Source organism: Eretmochelys imbricata, chromosome 4, assembly GCF_965152235.1.
Source record: "Eretmochelys imbricata isolate rEreImb1 chromosome 4, rEreImb1.hap1, whole genome shotgun sequence".
NCBI classification, from domain to species: Eukaryota; Metazoa; Chordata; order Testudines; family Cheloniidae; genus Eretmochelys; species Eretmochelys imbricata.
In genome coordinates this window covers 126,700,843-126,724,689 of record NC_135575.1, presented here as the reverse complement: position 1 = coordinate 126,724,689, position 23,847 = coordinate 126,700,843, and the positions used below count along the sequence as shown (strand labels likewise).

The 23,847-nt window shown below is 43.7% G+C and overlaps 1 protein-coding gene across 1 annotated transcript in view; it reads right to left on the bottom strand.

Annotated features, from left to right (window-relative positions):
- POLN (DNA polymerase nu) overlaps positions 1 to 23,847 on the bottom strand; it is a 192,962-nt gene that overhangs the window by 149,697 nt on the left and 19,418 nt on the right. Inside the window, exons 3-5 of the mRNA XM_077816181.1 lie at positions 23,046 to 23,561; positions 17,819 to 18,015; positions 8,637 to 8,743 (exon numbers count right to left, since the gene is read on the bottom strand). Of these exons, the coding sequence (XP_077672307.1) occupies positions 8,637 to 8,743; positions 17,819 to 18,015; positions 23,046 to 23,561 (820 nt within the window). The remainder of the gene's footprint in view (positions 1 to 8,636; positions 8,744 to 17,818; positions 18,016 to 23,045; positions 23,562 to 23,847) is intronic.

Genomic DNA, 23,847 nt, shown 5'->3' with positions numbered 1-23,847 from the left:
GCTGCAGTATTGTTTGTCAGGACTAGCACCACCTCGCCTGAGATCTGGGGAAGGAACATTTGGCATACTAAGTGAATCGCCCTGAACTCCCTTACATTTATGTGCAGGGAGAGTTCTTGGGACCAAAGGCCGAGTCCTGAAGTTGTTGAGGTGGGCCCGCACTCTAGGTCTGACACATCTGAGACCAAAGACACTGACGGTTGTGGGGGAACAAAGGGCACCCCCATCATTTCTGATCTTGACTCTTTCCACCAGTCTAGGGAGGCAAGGACCAGGGGAGGAATTGTTAGCACTGAGTCCAAGTGTTGTCTCCTCGGGGAGAACACTGAAGCTAGCCACATCTGGAGGGGTCTGAGGCACAATCTTGCGTGTTGAACCATGTAAGTATTTGCAGCCATGTGCCCCACTAGCCTGAGGCAAACCCGAGCTGTCGTAATTGGGTGGACCATGACATCGGATATCAGGTCCAATATGGTCTGGAATCGGGTCTCCGGCAGGAAGGCCATGGCTTAGGTCAAGTCAAGCACTGCCCTAATAAATTCTATTCTCTGAACTGGGACAAGAGTTGGCTTTTGTTTATCAGCAGACCCAGTGCTCTGCAGGTGGCTTGGACAGTGCTGATGCCGTTCTGTACTTGAGCCTCTGACCGAACCTTGGTCAGCCAGTTGTCGAGTTATGGGTAGACCTGGATGCCTCGCCGTCTAAGTAAGGCCACTACTACTGCCATATACTTCATGAAAACACAAGGGGATGCAGAGAGGCTGAACGGTAGGGTGGTGAATTGGTAGTGGTGTTGATTCACAATAAATCTGAGAAATCTTCTGTGGCCATGGAAGATACAAATGTGAAAATATGTGTCCTTTAAGTCGAGGATGCCATACCAATCCCCTGGATCCAGAGTGGGAATGATAGAGGCCAGGGAGACCATGCAGAAGCTCAGTTTCTTGGGATATCTGTTGAGGCAATACAGGTCCAGAATGGGCTGGAGGCCCCTCCCGGCCTTTGGGATAAGGAAATACTGGGAGTAAAACCCCTTCCCTCTCAAGTCTTGCAGAACCTCCTCCATGGCCCCATTCTTAAGGGGGATTGCACCTCCTGGACGAAGTATTGCTCATGAGAAGGGTCCCTGAAGAGGGACGGGGATGGTGGGTGATAGGGAGGGTAGACAAAAACTGAAGGGTATAGCTGACTGTCACTGTACTTTGTACCCAATGGTCCGTGGTTGTGTGGGACCACACTAGGCTGAAATGGGACAGACAGTCCAAACATAAAAGGGAAGTTGGATCTGAAGCAGTGACAGCACACCTTCAAAAGGTCCGCTTGGGCCCCTCAGAGTACCTCCGAGACCCTGGCTGGGAGGTTGAGGTGGACAGGAGCGGTTGGCACAGTTGATAACTTCTGACGCTGAGAATGAGGAGGCTGCTGGGGCCTGAATAACTTCCTGGAAGCCGTCGGAGCGTAAAGGCCTAAAGACTGGAGGGTGGCCCTTGAGTCCTTCAGGCTGTGAAGTCTTGTGTCCATCTGCTCCAAGAATAACGAGGAGTGGCCGTGGATGGTTGGACTTTGTGAGGAAGTCCCAAGGACAGGAGCCAAGATCACCACCTCATGGAGTCCATTATCCTGGCTGCCAAGTTGGCTGCATCCAGAGCTGCCTGGAGAGAGGTCCCAGCCCATTCTTACCCTCCAAGAGGGCAATGACCTTCTGCCTTTAATTTTGAGGCAGGGAGTCCTTAAATTTACCCAAGGAGTCCCACAGATAATAGTTGTATCTCCTCAGCAAAGCTTGCTGGTCAGAGATACGTAGTTGGAGGCTACCCATCGAATAACCCTTTCTTCCAAAAAGACCCAGTTTCTTGGCATCTTTTTGTTTGGGGGTAGCACTCAGCTGGCCCTGCCTGTCTCTCTCATTGGCTGCTGACACAATCGGGGGGTATAATTATAAGCAAAGTCTGAATGAACTCTCCCAACAGCTAGTTGGAAAGGGGGAGAGACTTCAGGAGCAAATTGTATTTACATGAACACACCTATTCTGCCTAGATATCCAGCAGATAGAGCTGTGTTGCTCAAAGTGATCAACTTTAGCTGGTTTTGGGTTACAAATCACTTTAGTACTGAAAGCAGGGGCAGTGAAATGTTGTTATCAATGTTGTTCTCTTTATTGTATGAGTAAAGGGGATAAGTAAACGCACCTTGTAAGTTATTTTCTGACACTACCATTGGAGCGCTGTCTGCAGCCGAGGATAGTTGAGAAGGAACTGAGGGGGTCGGGCCGCACGAGTGCTAGATGAAGCGTCAATGACACCACGAGACAGCTACTGCACATGTGCGTCCCAACCAGGCACTGCTACCAAAAATCTCTGATCAGCAGTGCCGGGATGCACCAACACCTGAAGTGGAGCACCCACAGGGACAGCACTTGAAGAACTGTGCTTAACTGTCCTAAATGAGGGAGTCACCTTCAGCTGAAAGGACCTCACTAAGCCAAGGGCTCAAACGTCAGACCCCTGTGAAAGTAAGAGGGGTGGAGACAGGTGTCCCAGCCAGGAGGTGTGGACTCTCCCTAAGGGTCGCCAGTCTGGTTTAACCTGTTCCTCCCCACAGTTCAAAGATAGAGCTAAATAGGCTCCATTAGGAGTCTTTTGTTATGTTAATTGCTCACTAAGAACCGAAAGTCACTAAGGGTTGGGTGGACTCTCAAGAGACTGACTTATAGAGGTCACAGCAGAGAGGCAGGTAGCAGACAGTGACTGGTGAGAGGAACAGCAGCTGGTGAGGAGGCCAGTGGAGAGAAGCGGCGGCCAGCGAGGCGGCCAGCCAGACCAAGTGCTCAGATGGCGGAACAAGGTGCCTTCTTCCCCAGGTGGGAAGTGAACTCACACAGATGCACCTCTGAACCCTGGGTCCTCACTGACCAACAACCACTGTGAGTGGGGTATGATGAGGAAGCAGAGAGGGGCTCAATAAAGGAACTTTTGGTTGTAGAAGTTGGGGTCTGGTGCCGGGCAGGAAGAAGCAGAAGCCTGCCTCTTGGAAATCTGAGTAGGAGAGGCAATGGAAGGGAAGACCCGGTATGAGCGGAAAGCCCCAGGGGTTCTGTAAGGCCACTGTATCAGTCAGCGACCTGCTGGCCAGGTGCCATCTGGGGGACCAGTACCAAAGTCCAGTGGCATGTTGACTGGGTACTGGTGGTGACCCTGAGGTTGCACACAGGGTTCCCTTTCAGACTTGGAAGAGAAGTCCTCTCTTAGAGACCATGGCACAGTGGTACCTGCCTCTGCCTCCATGTGGTGCCAGGGGTCCAGGGACCTGTGGCAAACTAGAGATGGTTGGGACATCAGGGTCAGGGACAGCTTGCCTCTAGAGAGTGCTGGAGGGCCCAGTGCCGGGAAGGAGCTCGATGCTCCTTGCTCCTTCCAGTAATCAGAGCTGGCAGATATCCCATCAGAATTGGGCAGGGGGACCAGAAGAGATAGTAAATCTCTGTTGATGGGACAGTCAGATTGCTGGTGCCACGGTGGCTTCCGGGTGTGAGCGGAGAATACCACACAGGACTCAATGCTCTGGGCATAGTTGATGGTGCCATCACGGAGCCAGGAGTGGAAGTGTGGCACAGATCTCACCGTGATTCCTTCCCTCCTCCTCCCCCCCCAACCCGGCTTGTCCTTCTTCTGCAACAGTGAGCGCCCTCTATGGGGCTCTATTTTTTGTGCTTTTTCCATAGCACCAGAGATGTCAAACGGTACCAGGAAGAGCTTGGTTCTGGAGGAGCACTTTGCACTGACTCCGAAGTGCTCGGTGCCAAATCAGAGCAACTCACCTCTGAGGCAGGTGTGAGGGGAGCTTCCATGATGATAGTCATCAACCTGATGTGTCTGTCTTTTTTAGTATGGGGTCTGAAGTCCCAATAGATCTGGCATTTGTCCTTCACATGAGTTTCCCCCAAGCACTTCAACCAGCTGGAGTGCAGATTGCTCATGGGCATAGGTTTGCCACAGGAGGCACAAGGTTTGAAGCCCGGGCACAGAGGCATGTCCCTTGATGATAGGGACTATTTACAGTAACTATGTACACTAACATTAATCACAATAACTATATACTCTAAACAATGATAAACTAAGAGTTATAGTCCAAAAACTACTGGGGAGAAGCCTTGCCAAAGCAAGAAGGGTCATTCAAGCAACTGTCATGGGCGGTAAGAAGGAACTGAGAATGTTTGTGGCCGGTGGTGCCCCTTTTACCGGTGCATAAGCACGCAGCAACAGAGGGTGCCAGAGCCAGCCCAATGGATACCACTGAGGGAAAAATCGCTGGCAACAGTGCACACACCTAACATGGAATGGACATAAGAAAGCACTCAAAGAAGAATATTTCAAATTTATTTACATTATAGCAAAAGACTAAAAAAAAAGGTTTTGCAAAGTAGCACTTTCCCATCTTTTTTGAAGACACATTCCTATGACAATACAACTAAGATCTAAATTACAGTCAATACTCTATGACTCATACTTTTGTTGAGTGCCTGGGAAGAGATGTTTTTAAAAGGTAGAGAATTTAAATTTGAGGAATAAACTGGGTGATACCAGTAGTTCAAAGTTGAGTTTCTACAGTGAAGGGATAATTATTTACTTGTAATACTACTTGTCTGACTGTATTGTTTTACCAGATTCCTACTTTTCTACTTCCACTCGCTAGTGCAAAGAAAGTCGGAACCCCCTAAATCTCAAAGAGTTGGGGTTTTTGAAGCCCAGGTAGTTTAGCCCTATTCTGAGACCAATTACCAATGCCTCAGTACTCCCTGGATCATTCTACTGTAGTTTCTTCAAGAGAAGGAAGTGGAGTTATCCCTAAATTCAAAGTGTAACTAACAGTCAACGAATATTTATAAGGTAGGAGGAGTCCATCAGAAAAAAAGAATCAGCTTTTGAAAAATTATTGCCTCCTCCTCAATAGTGAGGGGACACAGGTGGATGAGTAAGAATCCGGTCAGAAGATATCTTCCAAGAAGCACAATTACAGGTTAGCCTTTCTCTAAAGAAGCCATATTAACTGGATTCCTATGCTTAGAGACTAAAACATATGAGGAGAGTTTTCCATGAATCCATAAATTTTCCAGTCATAGAACAAAGGAAAAGGGAACAAAGAACCTAGGGAAAGAAGTCACTCACCTTGTGCAGTAATGATGGCTCTTTGAAGTGTGTCCCCCTATGGATGCTCCACTGTAGATGTGTCTGCATCCTTGTGCTGCTGATTGGAAAACTTTGGTATCACTGTACATTCTGCCTGAGCTGTTTCTCGCCTACCACGAGGTTAGCCAGCATGCACAGGAAAACCCTCCTTGATTCCTTCTCTACCACGGAGTTAATGACAAGAACTCTGAAGCAGAGGGGAAGAGGGTGGGTTGTGGACCACCCACAGAGAGACACATCTCGATGAACCATCGTTACTGGACAAAGGTGAGTAACTTCTTCTTTGAGTAGTGTCCCTATGGGTTCTACACTGTAGGTGACTCCCGAGAAGTGCCCACCACTAGTGACTGGGGCTTCAGAGTCGAGACTGTTATAGATGCTGGCTCCATGGCACTAAATCTGGCATCTGCAGCCGAGTCCCCCAGGATGGCATAATGTTCTGCAAAGGTATGTGCAAGATGTTCAGGTAGCTGCTCTGCAGATTTCTGATACAGATTTTCTAATATCCTTGGAGAAGGTGATGGAAGAGGAAACCGATCTCATAGAATGCATGCATATTGAAGACAGGAGTGTTACATTACGCATCTGGTAACAGAGCTTAATATAGTTCGAGACCCATTTGAAGAGTCTTTGAGGTGAAATCGCTGTACCTTTTAACCTATCTGCAATGGAGAGGAAGAGTCTCAGAGACTTTCTGAAAGCTCTTGTTCTGTCCAAACAGAAGGCCAAGGCTCTCCTCACATCTAGTGTATGGAGGATGCCTTCCCTATTATCCTGATGAGGTCTGGGATAAAAGGTTGGAAGCCGAATAAGCTGATTTATATGAAATGTTGAAGTCACCTTGGGAATGAACTTCGGATGTGGTCTAAGAGTGACTTTGTCAGAGAAGAACACAGTGAACGGGGATGCGCCATTAGAGCCACTATCTCCCCTATCCTTCTTGCTGAGGTAATGGTGATCAGGAATGCTGTCTTCATTGAAAGGTGAGTTAATGAACAAGTGTTCATGGGTTCAAATGGAGGTCTAGTCAGTCCTTTTAACATTAGGTTGAGACCCACTGAGGACTGGGAAGTCTGGGTTAGAGAAAGAGGTCTGCTATGCCTTTGAGAAACCTCTTTGTAATTGGATAGAAAAAGACTGAGTACCCTTCTACCTCCTGGTGGAAGGTTTCAATTGCTGCTAGGTGAATCTTTAGTGAGCTAATAGAGAGAGACCCGATTTCTTGAGAGTCAACAGGTAGTACAGGACTACTGGTAGGGTGGCTGCATTTGGGATGACACCTTTGGGCCGACACCAGATTTGAAATCTTTTCCTTTTGTAGGTAGGTACAATGAGTACCTCCTTTCCTAATGTGTAATAACACCTCCTGTACCTCCTCAGAGCAAGATGTCTCTATGTGCTGGAACCATGAAGGAGGCAGGCTTTGAGTCAAAGAATCCGCAGGTTGGGATGGATAGCAGGTAAGGAGGGACTGGAAGAGTCATAGGTGCACAGTGTCAACTGTGTCAGGTAACGGTACCATTTCTGTCTGGTCCAGGTGGGAGAAATTCATATGATGTTTGTTTTTTCTCTTTTCACTTTCAACAGGACTTTCAGTATTAGAAGGAATGGGAGAAAGGTGTAAAGAAGACCCTTGTCTCAGAAAAGGAGGAGAGCATCTCCCATGGAGTGTTGTCCGATCCCCACTCTAGAGCAGTACTGTGGACATTTCTTGTTCTTGTAAGTAGCTAATAGGTCTACTGTCAGTGTCCCCCATTGTTGGAATAAGTCATGGAGGAACACTGAATCTATTTCCCATTCGTGGTCATGTGGGAATTTGTGGCTGAGACTATCCACCTTTGTGCTGTGCACGCCTATGTTTTTCATGCCCCCGCAGTACCGGTGCTTCTTTGCTTGTGCCCATTGGGTCTTTAGGCAGCCCAAATTGCTCTGTCAACTCGGTACCACCATGCCCATGGTACCAGATATAGATGGCTTTGGTGCCGTTGGTACCAATGATACTGATTGAGCCTGAGATTGTTTTGGGCTTGATTGGGGCTCACTATGCGGCCTCACAAACCTTTTCTTAGAGGCCTTATGTGAGTGGTTCGCAGGTGTCTCCCTGGACTCACCTCCCTTCAAAGGAGAGGGTTGCGGTGAGGGCTCCTGCCAGGACTCCAGAGGTTGAAGGCCTGACTCCATGAGTAGAAGTTTGAGTCTCAGTTCTCTTTCCTGGATATGGGCTTCAGTCGCTGACACAAGAAACACTTCTGTGGAATGTCAGGTTTCAGAAGTGAGCTGTAGCTCACGAAAGCTTATGCTCAAATAAATTGGTTAGTCTCCAAGGTGCCACAAGTACTCCTTTTCTTTCTGTGGAATGTGTTTCTCTCCCAGGCAGTGAACACACTGCGAGCGTCTGTCAGTCGCTGGGATAGATTCCTTGCAACTGAGGCACTTTTTGAAGCCCGGGGAGCCGGGCATACCCTTGTCCAGGGTGTTGGCAGAAGACTGTTTGTTTTTTAAAGCAAGGCCAAAATAAAATGCAAACGAAGTTGGGAAAGAAAAAAGGCTTCAAGGGAAGATAAAAAATAGCAATTCTAAAAGAGTTAATCTGCAAACGAACAGCTCCAACTCCATCTCTAACCAGGGATGGTTGAGAAGGCACTGAGGAGGACTCGCCCAGGCACGTTGGCTAATTTTGTGCCAGGCGAGGAGTAGCGCATGTGCAAACGGAATGGATACTATTACCAAAATTCTCCGATCAGCAGTGCAGGGATGCAGACACACCGACAGTGGAGCACCCATCAGGACACTACTCAAAGAATCCTGGAGACTTCCAAAATGATAAGAACTGCCATACTGGGTCAGACCAATGGTCCATATAGCCCAGTATCCTGTCTCTAAAAATGGCAGATACCAGAACTTCAAAGGGAATATACAGAACAGGACAATTTTGGAGAGATCCACCCGTATTTTCCCCTCCCAGCCTCTGGCAGTCAGAGATTTATGGTTGCGTAGTGGGTTAGCAGTAGTCCCTCCCTCTCGGGGTCAGTGGGAGGCCACTCACTGTGCGTTGCTCACTGTCAGGGAATTAGCAGATCACTGCACAGCCTATGGCTCTGGCCTGCAGTCCAGGCAGAGCAGCAAATGAGTCTCTGGGCCCCAGATCCTCAAGCAGAGCGAGGCACCAACCAGTCTCTGACTCCTGCCTATAGTCAGAACAGAGCAGCAAACAGTTAGAGGTTCTGGCCCATGATCTGGGCAGAGCAACGCAAAAGTCTCTGAGCCCCGGTCCAGACAGAGTGGGTAAGGGTCAGTTCTGATATGATTCTGTCTTTAAAATTACATGTAAAACGATTAATGTCACTGTATAATTGTTTTAATAAAGTATATTTATTATCAATTATACACTGATTTCAATGGAAGTTTTGCCAATGCAAAGATGGCATAATTAGGCACAAAACATCTTACCTTGTTTCCAGTTAATATCATCACCATAAACATGAAGCAGTGTTCTCAAAAAATCCTTTGCATTGAAGCAAACAACAGTACGGTGTAGTATTTGAAATAGTATTTCCCTACATAAGATATAAAAATAAATTCACTAACTGAGCATTTCATTTTTTCATATTACTGAATGCAAAATTTACATTATGTACATTTCTGTTGAACATGAATTAATATCACTTATTTAGTTAAAACAAATAAGGATTCTTACTTCTTGTACAAATAGGCTATCGGGGATTAGAAATAAATGTGGTTTTCCTCTCCCTCCCCATTGCTTCTGCTGAGCAATGAATAGGAAAACAGGATTGTATTTTCATTTTACTAAGTTAACTTTTTTCCCCTAAATTATGTTTTTCAAATAACAACCACTTAGTTGATATGCTTTCATAAGAGAAGGTTACTCACCTTGTGCAGTAACTGAGGTTCTTTGAGATGTGTGTCCCTGTGGGTGCTGCACTCTAGGTGATGGTGCGTCCCAGCGCCATTGATTAGACATCTTCAGTAGCAGTGCCTAGCCAGGCCACGCATGCGCAGCTGCTGTCTCGTGGCATCGCTGGAGTCTGTTCAGTGCGCACACAGCATGACCCCCTCAGTTCCTTCTCTACTGTAGAGTCCTCTTTTTTCCAGAGTAGAGGGGAGGGGTAGTGGAGCATAGACAGGGACACACATCTCGAAGAACCTCAGTTACTGCACAAGGTGAGTAACCCTCTCTTCTTCTTCAAGTGCTGTCTCTGTGGGTGCTCCACTCAAGGTGAAAGTAGAGCAGTACCCACTATGGTTGGGGGGACTTTGGAGTTATGTGCATGGTAGCAGCAGAAAGGACAGTAAAGCCTACTATGGCATCCGTCCTGGGGTCGTGTGTATTGGCATAGTGCTTGGCAAAGGTATGGTCTGAGGCCCATGTGGCGGCTTTGCAAATATCCGGAATGGATACATTGTGCAGGAATGCCACAGGTTGTTGACACGGCTCGAGCAGACCTGTGCATTTTTCTGTTATTAAGAGAATCTGAGTCCAAATTAAAAAAAAAAAAATAGCACCCGGTGTTAGATTTTAAGGCCTGTTTCTTAACCATTCCTAGACTAATTAACAGATTCACTTATAAATTCTCAGAAAAATTCTATATTCAAAGAGGTGTAATTTTAGGAAGGATATGATGTATTCTTCCTATATAGCAAAGGGGTTAAAAATCCCTACTTTAAGTGCAAAACTCAACTCAATATTCTTATCAAGCCACAACTGGCATCTCCATAACAAACTTAACCATGCTAATGGTGCTAAAATAAATTCAATCAGCAGTTTATGCAGGCACATTAGTGAAACCATGATTTAAACAGTTACTGAAAGCTACAAACAAATTGTCAATATTTTAACACTGTACAAAGTGATATTTAAATATAACCTGCTTGTTGCTCTAAGATCCCTTGGGAAAGCATAAGCACATCACACTACTTTTCGTCCTTCTCAAACTAGTTACAGTTTCTTTGCCTGTGCTGTATTTAATAATTTATGATGCACAGTTATAAAAAGAAGAGAGATTTATGTAGACTTTGCTATGAATCAAAACTAGGATGTCACTAAAAGGAGTTCTCATGGACAAAAAAGATTGTGTTTAATAGTAAACAAAGCTTTAAATAACAGTGGACTAATAGATATAGGTTTTGTCTAAATGCTAATGATTCCACATTAAAATGATATGCTGGTTTTATAGAGGTGAACTATTGTATACAGTAGTACACTGATGAGTTGCACAATTTATAATCTGAAAGAAAAACTAATGCTGGGATTTCATATTACTGAAACTTCACTTTTAAAAGTGCTTTAAGGAAGGGATTATTCTATTTTTCTGAATTGCACAGCACAGTGCCCAGTGTAAGTATTAAACAATAATAATTTACATTAAAATTACTAGCAGAATATGAATAGTAATAACTAGCACCTTTATATTTACAATTTTATAGATGGAGAGAGAGAGAGACATAAAAAAATAAAGTGACTTGCCCTTTGATATAGTTAACTCAAGAACTGTGACAGAACCGAAGTCCCTGTCCCCCATCTTATACTTTGTCAAAATTAATTATACTTTATAATCTGATTTTGTTGTTGTTGTTTTGTTTTTTACTTTTTGCTCATTTAAAAAATTCAGTAATTCACAATAGACCTCCCAGTCATTAGGGTAAATTAGCTAAATTCTAATAAATTTTAAAAAATTGACTAACATTACATTCTGGTCCCTTTAGAATTCTAAGTCCTGTGTCTCCCAAAGTCTGACATATAATAATATATTAAATTTTTAAATAAACTAACAATGGAATTTGATTAAATTTAAAAAAATGGATATTTAAAAGAAATAAATGCAATCTTTAAAATTAAGTGGCAATAGCAAAGAGAGATTTATACTTTAAACAACACTATCTTATAATTTAGACTGAACTTTTGATCTATAATGTTATACAAATTGCTACTGGCTGCTAAGAAATATCCTCAGGAATGTTAAATGCTATTTTTAAAAAATCTACTCTATTCAAAAGTTTTAAAAAATTATGAATACAGTTCAAAAAGCTGTGCTGTAATCCTGTTCATATGGTCTCTTTACAAACGCCCATCAAAAATCTCCCAGAAATGAAGTACAACATCCATAGGCAAGAAAGAAAAATAAAATTGGAAAGGAAAGTTATTTACCTTTAGTAACTAGAGCTATTCAAGATGTGTTGTTTACATGTATTCCACTTCGAGTTGTATGCATATGCCCCATGCACTGGAGATTGGAAGGCTTTAGCCAGCAGTGTCTGTTAGTCACACCTGCTCTCCGATGACCTTGAGGCCTTCTCACTATGTGATATAAAAGGGTGACCAACCATCCTCAGTCCCAGCACCACTATCAACTCCAGGCTATTGGTCTGAACAGTAGTGGGGAAAAGGAGAGTGGGTTATGCAACACATGTAAACAATTCATCTCTAAGAACTCCAGTTACTAAACGTAACTTTACTTTCCATTTTGAATGCTTGTTTACATGTGCTCCCATGCAGTAAGTAATAGATGGAGCAGAGTACTGCAAGTCTAATTAAATAGAGAATGCAACACAGCCTTCCCAAACTGGGCATCTGAATGAGATTCCTGAACTAAAGTATAATGGCTTTGGCTAGTGAAAGTATGTATACTACTATAAGTAGTAGCCCTATATATCAGCTACAGTTATCCCTCTAAGAGGCTGCGGAAGTGGCCTGTGCTCTAGTACAGCGGTTCTCAAACTATGGGGCGCACCTTCCAAGGAAGGCATGGGAATGTGTCACGGGAGGCGCAAGTTTTGTGCTGCTGCTCCCCCCCCCCTTTTTTTTTTGGAAGAGCTCCAGCTGTCAGCCCCTGGTGGCTGAAGCTCTTGCAGAAGAGCTGGGCACACCCGGGAGGTGGGATGGAGGGGATAAAGGGGACAGTCAGACCTCCCACTGCCTGGGGCTTACTGCCAGACCCCCTCCTGCCTGGGCTCTCCTTCCCCACCCCCGGCTAATCCTTCATCGGGAGGCAGCCTGGGCTCAGGCTCTACTTCCCTAGCCTAGGAGGCTCTCTGAATGGTTTTGTTCTAGACAAAATGATAGGGTTGCCAGGCATCCAGTTTTTGACTAGAACACCCAGTTGAAAATGGACCCTGGCAGCTCCAGTCAGCACAGCTGACAGGACCGCTAAAAGTCTGGTTGGCCTAAGGTGGGCAGGCAGGCTCTGTGCCCAGCAGCTCTGTATGGCTCCCAGGAAATGGCGGCATGTCCCTCCAGCTCCTAGGCAGAGGGGCAGCCATAGAGGCTCTGCGTGCAGGCACTGCCCAGAGCACCAGCTCCACAGCTCCCACTGGCTGGGAACGCCGTGGCTGCAGCCAATGGGAGCTGTGGAGCCAGCGCTTGGGACAGCACCTCTGGGCAGCGTTCAGTGCCTGTGGGCAGGAGCAGCTTGCAGAAGCCACCTGGCCGCCGCTCCGCCTAGAAGCCGGAGGCGCATGCCATCACTTCCTGGGAGCCATGCGGTCTTCCTCAGTCCCCAAGAAATGCTGGGGCCACCTGAAGTCAGAGCCACCTGGAGCCCGCACCCCCTCCTGCACCCCAACCCTCTGCCCCAGCTCTGAGCTCCCTCCTGCACTCTGAACCTCTCGGTCCCAGCCTGCAGCCCCCTCCTTTACCCCCAAACCCTTCATCCCCGGCCCCACCTGAGAGCCCACAACCTCAGCTGGAGCTCTCACCCCCTTTCACACCCCATTCCCTGCCCCAGCCCAGTGAAAATGAGCAAGTGAGCGAGAGTGGGGGAAAGTAAGCGATGGAGGGAGGAGGGATGGAGTGAGCGGCCGGCGGGGCCTTGGAGAAGGGGGGCGGGCAGGGGGCGGGGCCAATTGCCAGTTTTCTGCAATTAAAAAGTTGGCAACCCTACAAGACAGAGCTTGGAAAACATCAGAGTATGTAATGCAGCCTCACACTTAGCTGAATGAGGCTTTGGGAAAAAATAGGTAAGTGAATGGACTGATTTAAATAAGTGTCAGAGATTACTTTGGGAAGAAATTTAGGTTGTGACCAGAGTGTAACTTTAACCCTGTGAAAAATTATATATGGGGGGTTTCACCATAGAGCTTGCAATTATCTGAGGAAGGATGGTCCAGTGGTTAGAGCACTAGCCTGGACTGTGGAAAACATGGATTGGGGGGAGGGATAGCTCAGTGGTTTGAGCATCGGCCTGCTAAACCCAGGGTTGTGAGTTCAATCCTTGAGGGGGCCATTTAGGAATCTGGGGCAAAAATTGGGAATTGGTCCTGCTTTGAGCAGGGGGTTGGACTAGATGACCTCCTGAGGTCCCTTCCAACCCTAATATTCTATGATTCCCAGACCCTGCATGCCGATCTATAGGGCCCTACCAAATTCACAGTCCATTTTGGTCGATTTCAAGGCCCCAGGATTTTAAAATTGGTCAATATCACGATTTCAGATGGAGGTGAGACTGATCTCCCTGTGCTCCCTCACTTCTGCGCTGCCACTGGAGGTAGATCTCATCTCCCCACCCAACCCAGGTTAGCAGCTAGGAGCACCTGGCTGAGGTGCTCCCAACAGTACATGGAAGATTGGACCACCACCTCCAGAAGCCTCTTCTGGCTGCAGAAAGCTTCGGGGATGCTGCCCAGCCCCAGAACTTCCTGCAGCAGCGGGAGGTATGCAGAGGTGGGTCTGATCTCCCCCCGAGAGTGGCTGTGCTGTGGAAGAACAAGTCCTGTGTCTTGCCAGCCAAGCCTGGACTAGCAATTAGGAGCCCCCAGCTGGGGTGCTCCCCAGAACATGGGAGAGATCACATTTCTCGTGGAAAGGCTTATTTCACAGCCTGTGACATGTTTTTCATGGCCATAAAACTGGTAGGGCCTACCAATATAACTGCAACAAAAAATGCCATCTTCATAGACAAATGGAGTAATGAGCACAAGGCTAATAGCTCAAATGGAGGTCCCTCCAAGTAGATAAGTACCACATTAAGATTCCAAGATAAAAGTAAGTATCGTAAAATAAGTTATTGAAGGAAAAACTCTCAGAAGACCTTTCACAAACTTTTTAACTGAAGGATGAGATGGTCGTGAATTGGTGGATGATGTGCAGAGATAGCAGCCAAACACACACGTAATGAGCTTAGCAACAAACCAAAGGTTTTTAAGAATAATAGATACTCGATATGAGGGACTGATGTCTCTCATGGGCAGGAATTTACTGAATGGATGAAAAACATTTCCATTTTTCAGTCCTCAGAGACTCCTTTCTGCTCTGAATCAATATGCTGTATATATCAACAGAATTGTTAGCCAGAGAGTTTCCATGCTGTGAGGTTTAGGAACAACAAATCTAGATGAAATGTTGTCCCATTGTTCTGAGTAATTAAGTCTGGTAGATACTGGAGGTGTCAGAGAGATTTCTGATTTCCTTGAACCAGTATTGCCTGGGCCAGTCTAGGGCTATTAGGATGACTGAGGCTTGTCCGGTTTGACCTTCCTTAACACACGTAGGGTCAGAGGAACTGGGGGAATAAACATACAATATGGCCTGAACCCAGGGGATTAGGAAGGCATCTTCTTGAGAACTCAGACTTTGTCCTCCCTTGGAACAAAATACTTTGTATTTCTTGTTCTGGTCAGCTGCAAACAGACACTACTGATTGAAAATGGACTTGATGACCAAATCCTTTAAGGACCATTTATGATTCGGAGCAATAGGTCTGCTTAGATTGTCTGCCAGCCTGTCGTATAGTCCTGGAAGGTGATATACAGTTGTTGTGCAGGATACATCAATTCCATAGATCAACTGCTTCCCTGCATAACATTGTTGATCTAGTTCCCACGTTTGTTTACATAAAACATTGTGGTGGTATGGTTGATTCTCATCTGTACACTCTGATATTTGAAATGAGGTAGAAAGGCCATGCAGGCAAGCCATATTGCTCTGAGCTCCAGGACACTGATATGAACCCAAGCATCTCTTTGAGACCATTGACCCTGTACTGTACACTCCAGCAACGACACATCTGTCACTACTGACTTAGTGGGAAATTCTGAGGAGAACAGAAATCCCTTGCAGACCTAATATGGATCTTTCCACCAGTTGAAGGAGTTCAAAACTTCTTGAGGTATGTGTACCCTCATATCTACATTGTGGCCATCAGGGTGATAAGCCATCCATTACCACCCCTTACGACAACAGAGACACGGTCTAGTGTATCAGCAGCTGAACATGATCTCCCAGAATGACACTGCCCAAATAGGATAATGCTATCCTTGGATGCATAAACAGAGGAATCTCGAATAGGAGTAGAGTGGTTATTTTAACCTCTGTATTTGGCTCTACAAGAATACTGTGTCCAGTTCTAGTGTCCACAATTCAAGAAGGATGTTAATAAACTGGACAAGTCCAGAGAAGAGTCACAAGCATGACGATTGGAAGAATTGGAAGACATACCCTACAGTGACAGATTCAAGGTGCTCAATCTATTTAGCTGAGCAAAATATAAGGTTAAGAGGTGACTTCATTACAGTTTATAAGTACCTACACAGGGAACAAATATTTGATAATGAGCTCTTCAATCTAGCAGAGAAAGGTACAACACGATACAATGACTGGAAGTTGAACATAGACAAAAACTCAGACTGGAAATAAAGTGTAATTTTTTTTAAACAGTGAGAATAATTAATCACTGGAACAATTTACCAAGGGTCATGGTGGATTCTCCATCACTGGAAATTTTAAATCAAGATTAGATGGTTTTCTAAAAGATATGCACTAGTAGACCTGTGTTATATAGATAGGCTAGACTGTCACAATGGTCCCTTCTAGTGTTGGAATCTATGAATCTGTGAAAGAAAAAAAATCTATAATTGGGGTCACCAGAGTACCTGAAGCCATGTGACCTTAAAACCAGAGACATGTCCTTGAAGTAGATTTGTTTTGCAGTTCATTTATCAACTCTGACCTACTGTTGAATCTTCCCTGCAGTAGGTACGCTCGAGCCATCATGGTATCGATTAGAGTCCCAATAAACTATCTTTTGTGTTGGAATTAAATGAGACTTCCATGTTCATTCTCAGTCCCAATCTGGACAACAGAAGTATGATGTACTGAACACTGCTTATCACCTGCTCTGGAGATGATCCTCTCACCAACCAATTGTCCAATAACATGGACACCAGAGAAGCCTTCCAGGATGCCTCCTGCTGGAAAGAGAAGGGAGGGGCTGCTTTCAGAGCTTTCTTCTTCCTGAAGACATAAAGAAGTGACCCAATCCTCTTTCTTTTAAGGGATTCTTGAGAGATCTTCCTCTGTGCTCCTGAGAGGTGTGATGCCTATCCCTGCTCGCAGCCACAGAGGTAGGAGCAGGCAGAGCCCCAGAAATAAAGGCAGTTACTGGGACACTTTTCCCTGAGGACAATCCCAGACTAGACGGATCCTGTCTCCCATCCAGTCAGAGACCAGCCTTATAGCTTTCTCTAAAAGGAACTTCATCTTGATGTCCCTAGATTTAGTTGTCCTCTTGTAAGGATTTTACAATTCTTAAACTTTTCTTTTACATATCCTTCACTTTAAAGCCTGGGTTTTTCTGTCCCAACATCATGCCAGACCCACCCATCCCCACCTTCCGTACAGGGTAAAAAATGAACCTAGAGAAAGCTGAAACCTACACTCATCACTATACTAAATATGTAGTCTAAATAATTAACTATTTACAAAGTCAGAATAAAATATGCAACTGGAAAAAGAGTGGACATTGTTGGCTGGCTCAGTCTCACATCCAGGAGCAGCTGAAAGGAACTGAGGGCCAGTTGGGCACTTTGCCCCCCCCCCCCGCTTTATACCTTTGAGGCCACCAGCGGAGCAGATGCAACCAAACAACATTGCTGGCTAAAGCATTCTGATCTCTAGCACGTGGGTAGGGTGACCATATGTCCCGTTTTGGCCAGGAGACTCCCTTTTTTAAGCCCTGTCCCAGCCGTCCTGACTTTTTTGGCAAAAGTTCAGAGTGCACCCCCAGAGAGGCAGAGAGGAATGTGTGTGTGTGTGTGGGCGAGGGAGGGGGGGTGAATAGGGCTCCGGCGAGCAGCAATGCGAGCCAGGGGAGAGGGGGCAGGCAGGATATGGACAAACAGTGATGCCAGCCGCATGAGGAGAGGCAGGGTTCAGGCAAGCAGCGACACTAGCCTTGTGGGAGGCAGCAGGGATCAGGCGAAGAATGACACCAGCCCCACATGGGGAGCAGGCTGGGCTCAGGTGAGAACCCTGTGCATGGTGGTGGCAGGGCTGGGGCCAGGAACTCAGGTCAGCCCTGTGCTTGTGGGGAGAGGAGGCAGAGCACAGGCCAGCCCCATGTGCAGGGGGGGAAGAGGGTAGGGAACAGACAGCCCCAGGTGCAGAGGGGGAGGGGGCATGGCTTGGATGAGCGGGCCCCACACAGTGTCCCGTTTTCCCTTTGGGAAATATGGTCACCCTACACATGGGGCATATTCACGCCACCAGAAATGGAACACATGCAAATAAGCACTCAAAGAAGAATTACTTAGACATTTGTTGTAGTATTAGACAACAGTGACAATCAACATCACTACTATTTACACACATACAGAACAAAGATTACTGTCTGTTCCCTCACCTGATGTACTTCTTATGAGTCTGTTCCTGTTGCTCCCAAACAGAAGAGTGCTCTATTTTTAAATAAATAAACTTATCATTTCTGGTACAGGCATCCCAAACAATTGGATTAACAATTGAAGAGCCATTGGAAGGACAAAGTTGGTCTGTCTGTCTCTTTATTAACATAACAATTCCTCTTACTGATGAGACTACGCCCTATAAGTACAATTGATTAAGATGAGTAATATTTTTCTACTGAACACCTTTATGCAATTCTATATAGAAATTTCCACATTTCCCTAGATGCAGTGTGTTACGTACAGTACATTTATTTAAAAAACAAACATATTTTAGGGCCGTCAATTAATGGCAATTAATGGAAACAATTAATGCAAAACAAATTAACTAGCTTAAAAAATTAGTTCCGATTAATCGTAGTTTTAATCAAACTGTAAAACAATAATAGAATAACAATTTACATTTATTATAAATACTTTTGGCTGTTTTTCGACATTTTCAAATATATTGATTTCAATTACAGCACACAATACAAAGTGCACAGGGCTTTATATTATTTTTATTAGAAATATTTGCACTGTAAAAAAGATAAAAGAAATAGTATTTTTCAATTCACCTAATACAATTACTGTAGTGCAATCTCTTTATTGTGAAAGTGCAACTTACAAATGTAGATTTTTTTTAACGTAACAAAAACAAAACAATGTAAAACTTTAGAGCCTACAAGTCCACTCAGTCCTACTTCTTGTTCAGCCAATTGCTAAAACAAACAAGTTTCTTTACACTTACAGGAAATAATGCTGCCCACTTCTTATTTACATTGTCACCTGAAAGTGACAACAGGCATTCACATGGCACTGTTGTAGCTGGCGTTATAAGAAAACCAACCTTCTGTTGGTGGCATCTGACTCAGATGACGAAAACGAACATGCACTGGTCCAGTCTGCTTTGGACTGTTATCAAGCAGAAACAGTCATCAGCATGGATGCATATCTTCAGGAATGGTGGTTGAAGCATGAAGGGACATAAGAATCTTTAGCACATCTGGCACATAAATATCTTGCGACACTGCTTACAACAGTGCCATGCGAACACCTGTTCTCACTTGTAAACAAGAAGCAGGCATGATTATCTCTGGCAAATGTAACCAAACTTGTTTGTCTAAACAATTGGCTGGAGTAGGACTGAGTGGACTTGTAGGCTCTAAAGTTTTACATTGTTTTATTTTTGAATGCAGTTATTTTTCTGTACATAATTCGACACTTGTAAGTTCAACTTTCATGATAAAGAGACTACAGTACTATTGCACTACAGTACTTGTATTTGATGAATTGAAATATACTATTTGTTTTGTTTTTTTACAGTGCAATGTATTCAAAAATAGAAAGTGAGCACCGTACACTTCGTATTCTGTGTTGTAACTGAAATCAATATATCTGAAAATGTAGAAAACATCCAAAAATATTTAAATAAATGGCATTATATTATTGTTTAACAGTGCTATTAATCACACGATTAATCACAATTCATTTTTAATAGCTTGACAGTCTTACATATTATTACATATTTCTATTATGGTAGCACCTATAAGCCCCAGTCATGCACCAAACCTCATTGTCGTAGGCGCTGTACAAACACAAATAAAAAAGATGGTCCCTGACCCAAGAGTTTATAATTTAAGTCATTAACCCTGAATACTCATCCCATTTAAAAACAAACACAGTATAAAATACTATATAATATTAAAGACTAGTCATAACATCCTGACATATAAATACATACACATCCAACTACTAATATGAGAATAGCAGAATAAATTAACCCTTCCAACTCTCGGCACACACTTTCTCAAAAACCTGGAGGAAAAAGATGGTCTTTGCCTTATTGTCCAGAAGTTTCTGGTGGACCAAGGTAGAGCAGTGAATTTCAAAGTTAGGGAAATCTCAATAAATACCTGCCAGTGACTCTCTGAGTTTGTGTTGAGGGAGCTTCTGCTCAAGCACCTTACCTGTTCACAACTGCAGTATGACCTAACATTACTATAGTGTATTAACATCTTTTAAATAAGCAAAAAAAAAAAAAAAAAAAACCACCCTGCATCAAAATGCACCCTTCTCAAATTTTAGTGAGTTAGAGGATGCTGTTTTTTAAAGTATATACAGAAATGGGAGAGGGGGACTAACTTTTTAAGATCAATACAAGCTTTATAAATATGCCACAAAACCATGTACTACAATAAGTATCTACAATACTTGTGGTCTTCATAATAGAGTGGATGCTGATATTTACATTTTTCCAAATATAAGTATTTTCAGTTTCTGTTGTGCAGAAAAGCTTTTGCATTGGTTATTTTTGGTTTCAGTTAAGAGGTGCAGAGATAATATTTTCTTCATTGGGAATATTTCATTCAAAGTTGAGAAACAGAGCGGGAGATGAAAAAGCAGAAAAGATTATTTATAGATTGGAAAACAAAAACCAGATGAGAGACAATGAGCTCTACTAATTCTAAAAAACTTGAAGGGCATGGGGCTAGATTTTCAAAGGTATTTAGGCACCAGAAGATGCAGCTAGACAGCTAAAAATACAGATTTCAATGGGAGTTAGGCACCTAACCTGCTTAGGGACTTTTGAAAATCCTACTAGGTACCTAAATACCTCTGATAATCTGGCCCATGGAAACCAGAAACAATCTGTGAATTCATTAACTACAGTTAATACTTTGCTTAATAAATCAGTTTTAAATGCAAAATATGTTTTGATATATTTACTTTTTTTTTCCTTATGTATCCAACACATTTAAGGTAGCCATGTTTAATTAAAAAAAAATTAAGTGCTAGTTCTGTGTATTTTTAATTGAATTTCAATTTCAATTCAAATGCAGCTTGATACAACTCATGAATACAAAATTAAGCATCTAGTACAATAAGAAATGAATCAGTGACAATTTCTAAATCAAGATTGGCTGTTTTTCCAAAAGCTATACTCTAGGAATTATTTTGAGTAAATTCTATAGGCTGTGCTATACAGGACATCAGATTAGATCAGGAGTTCTCAAACTGTGGGTCGGGACCTCAAAGTGAGTCAGGACCCCATTTTAATGGGGTCGCCAGGGCCAGCATTAGACTTGTTTGGACCCAGGGCTGAAGCCCTCTCTCCCACTCCCCAGGGCTTGGGCTCCACGCCTCCCCCCCTCCACGGATCATGTAGTAACATTATTGTCAGAAGGGGGGTTCCAGTGCAATGAAGTTTGAGAACGCATGGATTAGATTATCACAATGGTCCCTTATGGCTTCAGAATCAATGATAAATTTTCATATTCTAACACAATAAAAATGTAAAAATTTAAAATCTGAATACATTTAGATTGAGCTATATAAATGCTTAAATAAAATATTTACAGATATAGTGTTTCCTCCTGGTTAGCAAAGAGAACCACCAAATTTAGTAAAGATTTATGTATAATATTTAGCATATATGTATATTATAGTATATGTAGTTGCGAATTAACATGTTTTAATTGTTATACCCGGAAGTGCAGCAAACCCTACAGAACCTTTCCTTCGAGGGCGTGGGGATTTTTTCAGAGCAGACAGACTCCAAGCTGCACAGCTTGAAAGACTCCAGGGCGACCATTAAGTCGTTGGGAATGCATACGCCGGCAACCCAATGCAAGCACTTTAGTCTCAACCACAACAACAGTGCTTATATCCTCCTCGGCAGAGGCAGGATTTTTATAGACGAAGGGGCAGGAACGGCAGGCAGAAACCTTCCAACCCCCCTTCGGGCAAGGTCATGGCCAGTCTAAACAGGCTCTAAACAGGCCTTTTGAAGATGTGCCCAAGGATGGCGCACCCACCACGCTACCATGTTTTCTGAATCATCTATCCCACTTCTACCATGCTTGGTCCCAAATAACATAGGATCACTGGGTTCTTTGCATGGTAGAAGTGGGATACTCTCTCCAATTCTGTTCCTTCCTCCTCTCCCCACCCCCTTTCAGGGACCCCTCTCATGAGCAACTCCTTATCCAGGAGGTGCAATCGCTCCTCGCCATAGGGGGAGTGGAGGAGATTCCTCAGGAGCTAAGGGGAAAGGGCTTCTACTCCCATTATTTCCTAATCCCCCAGGCAAAAGGGGGTCTCAGACCCCTTTTAGACCTGAGAGGACTCAACCAGTTCATGGTGAAGTTGACGTTCCGCGTGGTCTCCCTGAGCACTATTGTACCTTCCCTAGATCCGGGAGACTGGTACGCCGCACTCAACATGAAAGACGCATACTTTCATATAACCATTTGACCTGCACACAGACATTTTCTCCAGTTTGCGCTCAAACACTATCAGTTCACGGTCCTCGCATTCAATCTGTCAACAGCCCCCAAGTATTCACCAAATGCATGTCGGTTGTAGCAGACTTCCTCTAGAGGAGGCAGGTGCAGGTATACCCCTACCTAGATGACTGATCTGTGAGAGAAAAGCCAGCAAAGGGGGGTGGCTATTAAGAGCTATTGTACCAGTAGTGGAAGACAAAAAACTCCTAACCATTGTGAGTAGTCATTTGGGAATCAACCATGTCCCTTAAGGATACCTGAAAACATCCTGGTTCCAACCACCATTCAAGGAGGATCATCAGATCAAGTCCCTCTCCAGTTGGAATACATGTACCCCAACCTCAAACCAAAGGAAACCATAAGTATCTGACACGGGTAATATCCAACCCTCCATACTGCACTCTCAACCCAAACATTAGATTTAGTGTGTATCCAGCCTTAGAAGACTCTATAACCACCTGAGACAGACCAATTGTTGGCATGACAATCATAAAATTCTTGATTAATCCAAAAGAATCATCACCTATGCAGATTTCTGAAGTCCTCAAACACCATTCCATGTTGACTCCAGGCTTCTCTGTACAATCAGCCCCAATAAAGCCTCTTTCCTTGAGTGAGTCGATCTGTATACCCATCAACACATTCACCCATATGGTTCTACATTCCATGAGTTTTGCTTTGAATCTAAAAAGAAAATTCACCTGGAACCTCTATGTTTCACCTGGTTTTGCATCAATATTTTTCAAAACTCCACAAATTGGCCAAGTTCTCTCAAACCATTTATTGATCCTTGTCAGAGCTTAACAAAACTCAAAATCAGGCAAGTTTCACACATTTTTCACAGCTCTAGTATGAACATTTTCTTAAATTCATAGAACAAAAAAGATTGTTATTCACTAACCTGATCTGAGCTCAGCTGTGAAGAACCATCTTGAAATACCATAGTAACTACCAGAGCTACTGCCTCTTTTATAGTTGTGATTAACTGGCTTTTTTCCTCATGTCCTAAATTTCTGATGTCACAAAATGTTTTTTCTGCTTGTTCAGCAGCCCAATCATGCTTTGTTTTATGTGAATTAACATCTTCTTTCATTGGTAACCACTGTTCCATCTTGTATGAGCAATAAGTAGATATATCCTGCTTCCTTTTAAGACTGGTGATTTTATTATTTTCACTATTCTTATTTTTCTTTCTTTGTGCTGACGAGTTTCTCTCTGTATAGTCCCATTTTGGTAGGTCTACATCCTGGTAATTTATAGAAGTGCTCATACTAGAAGTGAGCAATACTGAGCTCACTATTTTAGTGTTTTGATTACAGAACATTTTGTCCGTAAGTTCTGTACTAGCTAACAGACTACTGCTTTTTGCAGTGTTGGTATTCATATTTAATGATACAGCCATAGAATCATGGATCTCCTGGAAGAACCAAAAACTTTTTAGTGGATACATTATTCACCTTAATATTATAGGTCAGAAAATTAAGCAAATATAAATTTAACATTTCCTGAAAAGCTTTTCAAAATGGTTTATGCAGAAAAAACTCAAATATGTTGATATTGTCTTACTTTCATTTTAAAATAAATCTGCCTGATGCATTTTATGAGTTCTATTAAGATAGAAAGATTCAGTTTAACAAGACTATATAACAAAGAGAAAACACTATAAAGACTAAATATGCATCCCTTTCAAAAAATCACTCTAC